Source organism: Panthera pardus, unplaced genomic scaffold (assembly GCF_024362965.1).
Source record: "Panthera pardus isolate Hobbes unplaced genomic scaffold, ASM2436296v1 HiC_scaffold_3, whole genome shotgun sequence".
Taxonomy (NCBI): domain Eukaryota; kingdom Metazoa; phylum Chordata; class Mammalia; order Carnivora; family Felidae; genus Panthera; species Panthera pardus.
Window position 1 is genome coordinate 55,828,808 of NW_026526876.1, and position 10,311 is coordinate 55,839,118.

At 48.7% G+C, this 10,311-nt stretch overlaps 1 protein-coding gene across 4 annotated transcripts; it reads left to right on the forward strand.

Moving 5' to 3' along the window:
• Positions 1-520: 520 nt before the first annotated feature.
• Positions 521-4,128, forward strand: LIAT1 (ligand of ATE1). Of its 4 annotated transcripts, XR_002075137.2 has the most exons (4): positions 757-864; positions 966-1,175; positions 2,168-2,294; positions 3,567-3,676. XR_002075137.2 is itself a non-coding variant. In XM_053892849.1 (2 exons), the coding sequence occupies exons 1-2, from the start codon at positions 621-623 to the stop codon at positions 4,025-4,027; spliced, it is 708 nt and encodes a 235-aa protein (XP_053748824.1). In that variant the 5' UTR covers positions 521-620; the 3' UTR covers positions 4,028-4,128. The 4 variants fall into 4 exon arrangements, 2 of the variants coding, with proteins under 2 accessions (XP_053748824.1, XP_053748825.1); XR_002075136.2 differs by having other exon boundaries at positions 966-2,294; positions 3,564-3,677; XM_053892849.1 differs by lacking the exons at positions 966-1,175; positions 2,168-2,294 and having other exon boundaries at positions 521-864; positions 3,564-4,128.
• The last annotated feature ends 6,183 nt before the right edge of the window (positions 4,129-10,311 follow it).

The following is a 10,311-nucleotide window of genomic DNA, read 5'->3' on the forward strand; positions in this document are numbered from 1 at the left end:
GTTTTAAGCAAGAGAGTGAAATTTAGCCAATTGTTTTGAAGAGTTCATTATAGCAGGTTGCGGATAAAGAATTTGTGAGGAGGGTTTGGATGCAGAGAGACCATTTAGGTGGGAGGTCCAGAAGTTCAAGTGCCAAGCATGACCGTGAGTCCAGCCTAGGTAAGGGCACAGGGAGAATGTCGGGGAAGGTTTCTGCCCCTCCAGTTGCTCTGTTCCAGGAGAACCATGGGGAAACAGGTTTGTTTGAGACGCGTTGGGCTTGCAAGGCCCGGGGGGACGTACCGAGACTGGAAGCTGGGAGATAAAAATTTAGTAGACAACAACAGCATTTTAAAAGGCACAGAAGTGAACGTGTGCGTCAGCCCAAGCTTTAGAATCTCTCTCCTCCTCCCGGACTCACCGCGGACGGGGCCAAGGTCTCACACAGACTGAAAGGCGCATGCGCACGCCTACTCCCACGGGCGGCCCCTGGGCGGCAGCTTCCTGCTTGCGCACGCGCGATGTGCGGCGGTCGCCATGGAGACGCGTGGCCCTGGGCTGGCGCTTAGCTCCTGAGGCCGCGGGCTCGGCTGCCGCGGGTCTTGGGCTGCCCCAGGCGCAGGTGGCGGCCGGGAGGGCGGATGGACTGCCGCGGTGGGGCCGGGGCATCCGGGTACGGCGAAGAGGGCGAGGACGACGACGACGAGGAGGAGGAGGAGGAGGAGGAGGAGGAGGAGGAGGAGGAGGAGGAGGAGCGAGAGGGTGACACTGCGAGCTCGCAGAGGGCCAAACTGCCCCCCATAGCAGGCAACGCCTTCGAACTGAGCAAACAGAAGGTGAAGAAGAAAAGGAAGAAGAAGACGAAAGGGTCGGGCAAGGGGGACGGTAAGAGGCGCAGCTAGCGCGGCAGCCTCAGCTCCCGTGCCAGAGTTTCTTTCTTTTCTTTTTTTAAAATGTTTTAATTTACATGTATTTATTTTTGAAAGAATGAGACAGAGCATGAGCGGAGGAGGGGCAGAGAGAGGAGACACAGAATCTGAAGCAGGTTCCAGGCTCTGAGCTGACAGCACAGAGCCTGATGTGGGGCTCGAATCCACCAACCTCCAACCTCAGAGATCATGACCTGAACCGAAGTCAGACACTTCACCGACTGAGCCACCCAGGCGCCCCTCCCATGCCAGGGTTTCTTCTCCAAGGTCACCTCTCCCCACTCCTCCCAGAGATCCCTCATCTACTTGCAGGACCACTTCAGACCAGAAACAGAAACTCGCCAGTCCCAAACAGAGGTCCTCCCACTTAACGCAACACAGTGATGCCCCAGCCCCACCCATAAAAACCATAGGTGTCCACAGAGACCCCAAATCCTGCATGGAGAATTCTCTACAGCCTTGGAGACCCTCTACCCCACAGAGATCCCCCACATAGCAGCATTATTCCCACAGAGCGTCCCAGCTCCACAGCAACTCAGCTTTGCACGGACACCCTCTCAATTTCCTAATCCCTCAGCTGGAACTCAGAATCTTAAATATCCCCGCCTTGCCCACAGAAATTTCAAGCCCTCCTGCAGAGATCCCCTCATCTTCACACACACACACACACACACACACACACACACACACACACACACACACACTTTCCCCAATCCTAAAATACTAAGACACTAGTGACCAACATGCTCAGAAACGCAGGCTTTTGCCTTCTGTCTCGTGCTCGGGACACCTGCCCTAGATGTTAGACATCCTGTAAATGCATATAAAGTATCTTTACTGCACAGACTGTCTTCCGTCCCCCCCCCCCACCTTTGCCAGGGCCAGCCATCAGCCACACACACACCATCACACTAGTCACTGCTCACTGCTACATACTCTTATACTCCCCAACACCCTCAACAACAACCCCCTTATATCAGTATAACCACCAAATAAAACTCAAGTACAGATACCCCATCAGGCACAGCCTTTCCCAGTCTACACATACACATGGGTCCTCTGCTACACATACACATTCATAAACCCCACCCCACCCCAGACACTTCCTGCACGCATGTGACCCTACGCCCTCAGGTTCTCCAGCTTTATGGACACCTCACATACATACACACAGCAACACATGCCACAATCCCACGGGCTACCTGTATCTCACAAATTTCCTCTCCCAGAACCTCCCATCCCCCCCGATTTGTCAACAGAGGCACTGAGCACCCACTTTATGGAGAGTGCAACCGTGACATGGAATGCACCTGCCTTTGTCACTTGTGTGGTCCCCCTCTGGGGACCGTCCTTGATCCTGGCACAGCAGCCCTGACCTGCAGCATGGTTAGTCCCTGGTTCAAGTTCCTGGGCCCTGGCCCGTTGGCCTGCAGAGCTGGTACCCCCTGGCAAGCTGGGGGCAGAAGGAGTGGCAGCCTTCCCCATGTCGTCCTTGTATTTGGGGGAGGGAGCCACCGGAAGATTATAATGGCTCCTGCGGGTGGAATCTTCACAGAAAGGTAAGAAAGAAGTTCTGGAGTTTAGGTCCAAAAGCCCCATGTGTATCTCCAAAACCAAACTGGGAAACTTCTTGTCTTTTTGGCTTAGCTTCTGACTCGAGACGTTGTAATGGCACGTAACTCATACCGTCAGCAGGGGACACCGAGTTGTTTTTGAGGAGTAGGAAGATACAGAAATGCCCAGACGGGATTTTTTTTTTCTTATTTTCTCTTGTTTTGGGAGGGATTTCTGTCTCCCCAAAAGTAGAAGGATGAGCTGATGAAAGAGCCGTAACTTATAGTATTTTATATGAGTATTCTACAATTCAGAAATGCTATTAATATAAGAAATATCAGTACAAGCCACGAAGCAGAAGTCTTTCCCGGCTTGGCATAATATTGCTTTCCACAATCAGATGTAGGGAGCGTCTCTGTTGTTCTCCATTTCTCCCATCATGAAGAAGTCCGCACTAGGGGGAGAGACTCCTGGAAGCGGAAGGTACCTCGGTGTGCATGTGGAGCACGGTGGAAAGAACAGGGCACTGGGAGTCAGGCCTGTGTTCAAATCCTGGTGCTGCCACTCACTATGTGACGTTGCTTGAGTTAGACTTTTTTTTCTTAAGTATTTATTTATTTATTTATTTATTTAGAGAAAGAGCACGAGTAGGGGAGGGGCAGAGAGAGAGGGAGAGAGAGAATCCCGAGCAGGCTCCGTGCCGTCAGCACAGAGCTCAATACAGGGCTCGAACTCACAAACCATGAGATCATGACCAGAGCCAAATCAAGGGTCGGACGCTTAACGGACTGAGCCACCCGGGTGCCCCCGTTAAGACTTCTGGAGTCTCAGTTTCCTCAGCTGGAAAATAGGGCTGATAGACTTTATCCAGAGGACCTGGCCTACAGTATGTGCTCAATAAGTGGTTCCTCCTCCCCACAAAATGACCTGACGGAAAGCATAGAGCCAGTGCGTGTGTACAGGTTGGTGGGCTTGGCTAGCTGAGCTCTAGGTCCCCAGGGGCCTCCACCCCCTCACATCTTTGGTGACTCGGGCATCGCAACCGAGCAGGCGGAGGGCAGGCAGCAGGCTGACAATCGCTAACACCTTTCATCTGCTCAGCAGATAAACATCAGGGTCGAGGCCTGAAGAATCAGCAGCTGTCCTCATCCTTCCACGACATCTTAAGGCCCCGCAAAGATCCCGGCCCGAGGCCAGAGCGCAAGCAGGACAAAGCTGAAAGCAAGCCCACGCCCCCTTACTCCTCCACTCGAAGTCTCCGCTCTGTCGCTGAAATAGAAGAGCACCTCGCCAAGCAGGTCAACGAAAGCCTGCGTTGGGATGGAATTCTCGCCGACCCGGAGGCAGAGAAAGAAAGGATTCGCGTATATAAACTGAACCGGAGGAAGCGGTACCGGCTCTTGGCCCTGAAGGGCCTCCACCCTGACCCGTGCGCCGAGGAGGACCCGGAGAGCCGACCCTACCTCCCGGAGACAGACCGTGGCCCCGACGGCAGGAAAGCCCACCACCCCGATCCCTTCTTCCGAGGCACCGTCACACATTCTGACCTGGCTCTGCCAGAGTGACCATCCACCCCCGACACCGACCGGCTTGCGCGTTGTCCTCCCCACAGGTTTACCCGTTAGAAAAGAATAATAAAAAGAAATCGGACCTCCATCGGAAGGAAGCGGATGTCTGCTGTGTCGGGCGGGTGGGCCTCTCTCCTTCCACCCGGGCGTCCGAATCGCCCCGGCGGAACCGCAGTCCCTTAACCTCCGCAGTGTAATGGACAGAGCTGCTTCAGGATTTTTTGTTTCTTTCTCAGACAAGTTGGCATCTCTTTCTTACTTAATTTCTCGTCGCAGATGTCTGTCATCTTCCCCTCAGAAAGAGAAAGTGTGTAGATGATCTCAGTTCTAAATCTTAAGCTAATTTAACGGGTAAAACACAGCATGCTTCTCTGGGCCCGAGAAAAGTGCCTCAAATATCCTGGAGCCTTTTTTTTTTTTTTTTTTTTTTTAAATTACACACACTCCCTGCCCTGATGTGGTTGTCAAAATAACTGAGTTCCAGAACTCCAACCCTGGGAGATAATTATGAGAAGTCTCAGAAGGAATATTGCTTCTCTTCTAAATATGGTCCTCCCAGAGAGCAAATTGCTGGTTGCCAGAGGGGAAGGGGTGGGGGCACGGGGGAAATGGGTCAAGGGGCCCAACTGCTCAGTGATGGGTGGTAAGCACACTTGTGGTGGTGATCACTTTGTAGTGTGGGCAAATACTGAATTATAATGTACACCTGGAACGCCGTAATGTTATATACCAAGTTTACCTCGCTTAAAAAATATATATATATTGTCCTCTAATCCCTTAAAATGGGATTTTAAGCAAAGTTCTGGAGGATTAAAAAGACCTTACTATGCTACTCGTCCTAAATTAATATCCTTCCCTCGCACGAGTATTTATTGAGCGAGGGCCATGTGTTGGGTTAGTTTGGGTTTTCCAGAAGCAGACCCCGAGACAAAGACCCAAATGCAACTAGATTATTTGGGGGGTAAAGGAAAGGTCAGTAGAGAAGGCACAGGAGGGAAAGACCATCAGTCCAGGGACACTGTTAAACCAGTTTCCATACTGGGTAACGGGAGCTTATCCAGCCCGAGAGTGAGGGAGCTGGGCTGTTATACTGCCCACAGGCATTGGCTGAGGTGTGGTGCTGGGGGGGGGGGGGTGTTAATTTCCTGTCATTTCCAGCCTGCCAAACATGTGGGCCTTGAGGCCTACTTCCGTTGGGGGCACGGGGATCACCCTCAGGCACAAAGATGCAGCCCTCGCGAGGGGTCCAAGGGATAGGGTAGTTTCTATGCAGCATAGTGTAGGGCCCAAGAGGGTCAGAGCAGAGGTCTAAGATCAGATCCCTGTCTTCTGAGGAATTAAAGACCTACAGTGTACTCAGGAAAAGTTGAAAGCCAATACAAAACATCACAATGCCTTTTTGAAAGTTAAGCACAAGTGGTCATCTTGGTCCCTGTTAGCCCCAGCTGACCGAGCAGCCTTCTTCCTGCCTTAAACGGCTGCTTACAGAGTTTTCACGTTTGGAAGAGGCCTGTCCTCCCCTGGAGAGCCCCCCTGGCAGGGGCCCTCGAGCAGACAGCAATGGCCCTCTCTGCGTGGCCATCCAGGTTGAAGGGCAACCATGGAATCACGTGAAGGGAACGTGGGCTTTGGCGCGGCCCCAAGGGGAGGAGGACAGGGGACGTGTGTTAATGCTCAGCCACAGGACCTTGCCCGACACCCCAGTGCTCAAGGTGAAGACAGCAGAGGGTGGAAAGCTGGGCTGCACCTCCCGTGGTCTTCGGGTCAGCCACAGTGTGCCTGAGGGAGTGCGGCGCACGGAAGAGTCTGTGGCCTCAGGATGTCTTGGTCGCTTTGCATTAGAGCTTTCTTTCCGTGGGTGGTGAGAGTGGGGATGGCCTGTGGTCACCTTTCTGCTATGAGACAGTCTGGCATAGTGGTGGAAATGATGAGTTCTGACGTCAGAGCTGAATTTCTCTCTTTCCCACTATATGTGCGGGCTGTGTCACCTCGGGCACACGGAATGGCCTCTCCAAGCACGAGTCACCGTATCTGGAAAGAGGGACGCAGATACCTACCTCGGTGCCGTGAGAATCACATGCGATAATTACGTAGGGCATTTGGCATAGCACCTCGCCCCCTGGGAAGCACGCAATCCATAGAGTTCTGGCGATGATGTTTTGGGCCGGGGTAACTCCGCAGCTGTTGGAGAGACCGGCCTGGTGCTGGTGTAGAGCTCACCTCATCAAAGGGCGAGCTTCGCAAAGAAATGGGGATTCAGTGGCTGGCCAATTCAAAGAAGCCACAAAACAAATTCCTGGGGTGCAGCCAAGAGGGAATGTGGGAGGAGTGAAGCCAGGGTCTCAGAGTCTGGTGTTTGGGGGGCCTTGGGGCCGAACAAAAAAGTGCCTACTTGGAACTTGGGACCTTTTTATTACGAAGTGGTTTTCCATCTTGTGAATATACGCCACAGACATTTCAGTCACTGTGAAATGGACACATTGCAGTTACCTCATATGGCTCTTGTGAATAAAACTGTCATGAGTGTGCTCCTTTTTGGACACGTTTTCATTTCTCTTGGATAACTATCTCCTGGTATTTCGTTGTGGTTTTATTTGGCATTTCCCTGACATCTAATGATGTTGAACACCTTTTCGTGTGCTCATTTCGCATCCATGTATCTGCCTTTGTGAAGTGTCTGTTCAAGTCCCTTGCCCATTTAAAAAATATGTATGTACTTTTAATGTTTATTTTTGAGAGAGAGAGAGAGAGAGAGAGCGTGTGAGCAGAGGAAGGGCAGAGAGAGAAAGAGAGAGAATCCCAAGCAGGCTCTACACTGCCAGTGCAGAGCCCGACGTGGGGCTTGAACCCACAAACCGTGAGATCATGACCTGAGCTGAAATCAAGAGTTGGATGCTCAGCCGACTGAACCATCCAAGTGCCCCCATCGCCCATTTTTAACAGGGTTGTTCATCTTTCAATGTTGACTTGTAGGAGCTCTTTGTATATTCTGGATATAAGTCCTTTGTCAGATGTAAATCTTTTTTTGTCTGGATTACCTTTTATTTTCTTAAAGGAGTCTTTGAAGAACAGAAGTTTATATATAGAGAGTTTGATGTATCTTTTCTTCAGATTTTCTATTTCATTGTGTCAATTTGGTAAGATAAGTTTGTCAAAGGAATTTCCCCTTTTTAACTAAGTTGTCAAATTCATTGGCATAAAGTTGTTCCTAATATTACCTTAGTATACTTTCAGTGCCTGTGAGATCTGTATGCAAATCATGGCAATGGTAATTTGTGCTATTTCTCGATCGATCTACGAGTGGGAACTGCCCCACACAGTGACTGATAATTGGGGTTACTGCAGGGTCCCCTTTTTGTTCTTTTAGCCTGCTGACACCTGTGTGATCAATCCTCTGTATGAAATCCCCTCTGTTGGAAATATCTAGTATGATTTGGGCCTTGCTGACTGGACTCTGATTGTCATACATGGTTTATACCAGCATTTCTTAAAGTGCATTTCAAAAAACATTAGTGCTAGGTTTTTTAGTCCTTCATTGGTCCATGAAATGCTCCTGGGTCCTCTGGTCCAAGGAGTTTAGAATATTCTGCAAACTAGATTTTCCCTATTGAAGATTCTCCATCCACATTATCATATTAAAGGCTAGGGTAGTTTATTGCACAGCAAATATTTACTCCTCCCACATTCATGGGGGAAGTATGGTTCCCTGACCCACTGATGTTAGGTTTGACCATGCAACTTGCTTTGGCCAATAGAACATGCATGGAAGTGACTGGGTGGCAGTTCCTAGTGCAAACTTTAAGAGGTTTTGTATGTTTCTACTTGCTCCTCTGGGATCTTTTGACCTCTTGCATGAGAAGAATGTGCCCCAGATAATCTCTCTAGCCTGCTTCAGAGACAAGTGGAATGAACCTGAACTCAACACCTGACCTTGGGCAGAACTGCCCTATCAGGCCTATAAACTTTTACACAAGAAATTAATGCTGCTGTGTGCCACTGCGCTTTTGTGGCTGGTAAGCAGCAAAAGCTGACTAATGCAGGTGTTCTAAACACTCGCGGTTTTGTTTTGATATTTATTTATTTTTGAGACAGAGACAGAGTGCTAGTGGCGGAGGGGCGGAGAGAGAGGGAGACACAGAATCCAAAACAGGCTCCAGGCTCTGAGCTCTCAGCACAGAGCCTGATGAAGGGCTCAAACCCATGAACTGTGAAACCATGACCTGAGCCGAAGTCAGGTGCTTAACCAACTGAGCCACCCAGGTGCCCCACTAATGTGGGTGTTCTAAAGAGCCCTGCAATGAACATATTTTCCCAAACTTATTTTTTTTTTAATGTTTAATTCATTTATTTTGAGAGAGAGCAGTAGAGGGGCAGAGAGAGACAGAGAGAAAGAATCCTAAGCAGGCTCCATGCTGTCGGCATTGACAAGAGCCCAGTGTGGGACTCGATCTCGTGAACTGTGAGATGATGACCTGAGCTGAAGCCAAGAGTTGGACGCTTAACTGAGTGAGCCACCCAGCACGCCTTCCCAAACTTATTTGATCACAGAACCTCCTTTTGGTCCATAGAAAGAATTCTGGGAAGTAGTGTTATGCACAAAACACTTTGTAGTGATTATACTCTAAAACAAAATTATTAGAATTTAATTTTGAGGGTCACCTGGGTGGCTCAGTCAGTTAAGTGTCTAACTTCGGCTCAGGTCATGATCTCACGGTTCACGTGTATGAGCCCCGCGTCGGGCTCTGTGATGACAGCTCAGAGCCTGGAGCCTGCTTCAGATTCTGTGTCTTCCTCTCTCTCTGTCCCTCCCCTGCTTGCACTCTGTCTCTCTCTCTCTCTCTCTCTCTCTTTCTCTCAAAAATAAATAAAACATTAAAAATTTTTTGAAAAGAGGCGTTTTTTTTTGCAATATGATTTGTTACCTAATCAATAAGGTCATTCATTTTTCGCATTTCTGGGAAGTATACCAAAAAGCCTTCCTAAGATTTACCATATTATTAGGGGTGCCTGGGTGACTCAGTCGGTTAAGCATCTGACTCTTGGTTTTGGCTCAGGTCATGATCTCACAGTTTCGTGAGTTTGAGCCCCACATTGGGCTCTGTGCTCTCTCTCTCTCTCTGCCCCTCCCCTGCTCACGCTCTGTCTGTCTCAAAAATAACAAACTTAAAGTAAAAAAAAAAAAAAGATTTATCATATTGTTAATTACACCTACTACTTTTTCCCTTGAGATACCAGCTTAATCTGATATTCTCAGAAAGATACTTTTCGAGGGAAAAGTGAAATATTAATTTCAACATGTATTTGCTTCTCTCTACACACACACACACACACACACACACGTACACAATTATAGCTTTAATCTTACTTTAAATATTTTTCCAACAAAACCTTGAAACTGCTATTAGCTCATTCATTTTATGGGAAATTTACACTATATAACCTAAGTGGCAATATCAGTTCTTGTTGTCATCCCTACCAGCCAAATTAGACTTCATTTCTGTTAAAAAAGAGACTGGCTTTAAATATATATACATATGATAATATAGAAATGATAACATGCATTCCTGGGACATACTTGAGTTGTAACTCGAGGACTAACAGATAAGGCACAGAGCCTTGCCGTGAATTTGACACTTGAATGAAATAATACGCCTTCACATTTCTTATCAATTTTCTTCTTATCAACACTTTGCCCACAGGGACTTTCCTTCAGGGAAGGCAACAGTCTGAGATTGAAGAGACTGTGGGTATTAAATGAATAGTGTTATCACTTCAACTGCCTCACTTTATGAGACGTCGGAAGGAAGAACTTCCCAACACAGGCCAATCTTGCTTCTGGTACCATACTTCGTTCTTGACGAAATTATGTGTAGTACAATGACAGACATGAATCCCTCCAGTGGGGTTTTGGTGCCCCGATACCGAGGTTTCTGTCCCTTTGTCTAGTGCCTATGGGTTTTTCCAGCCCAGAGCAACATCCCACCATAAAATTAAGATGTGTTACACTAACACATGTATTTCTTCTGCAAAATGGGAGAGAGGCCATTTGAAAGGGGAGGTGGGGAGGAAGGACCGGCCCAGTCACAGCTGCAGGGCAGATGGGTTTCAGGAAAGAGTACACATTGAATCTGGGAACAAATTCTTTAAAACTGCGTGTGCCGAGGGGTCCCTGTGAAATCTTCTTGTACGCCTAGGGGAATGCATTCTCCCGACAGAAATGTGATATGATTAGAGCACAATCACGTCTTAAAATTTCTCAAGTTGAGGAGCTGTTCTTCTCA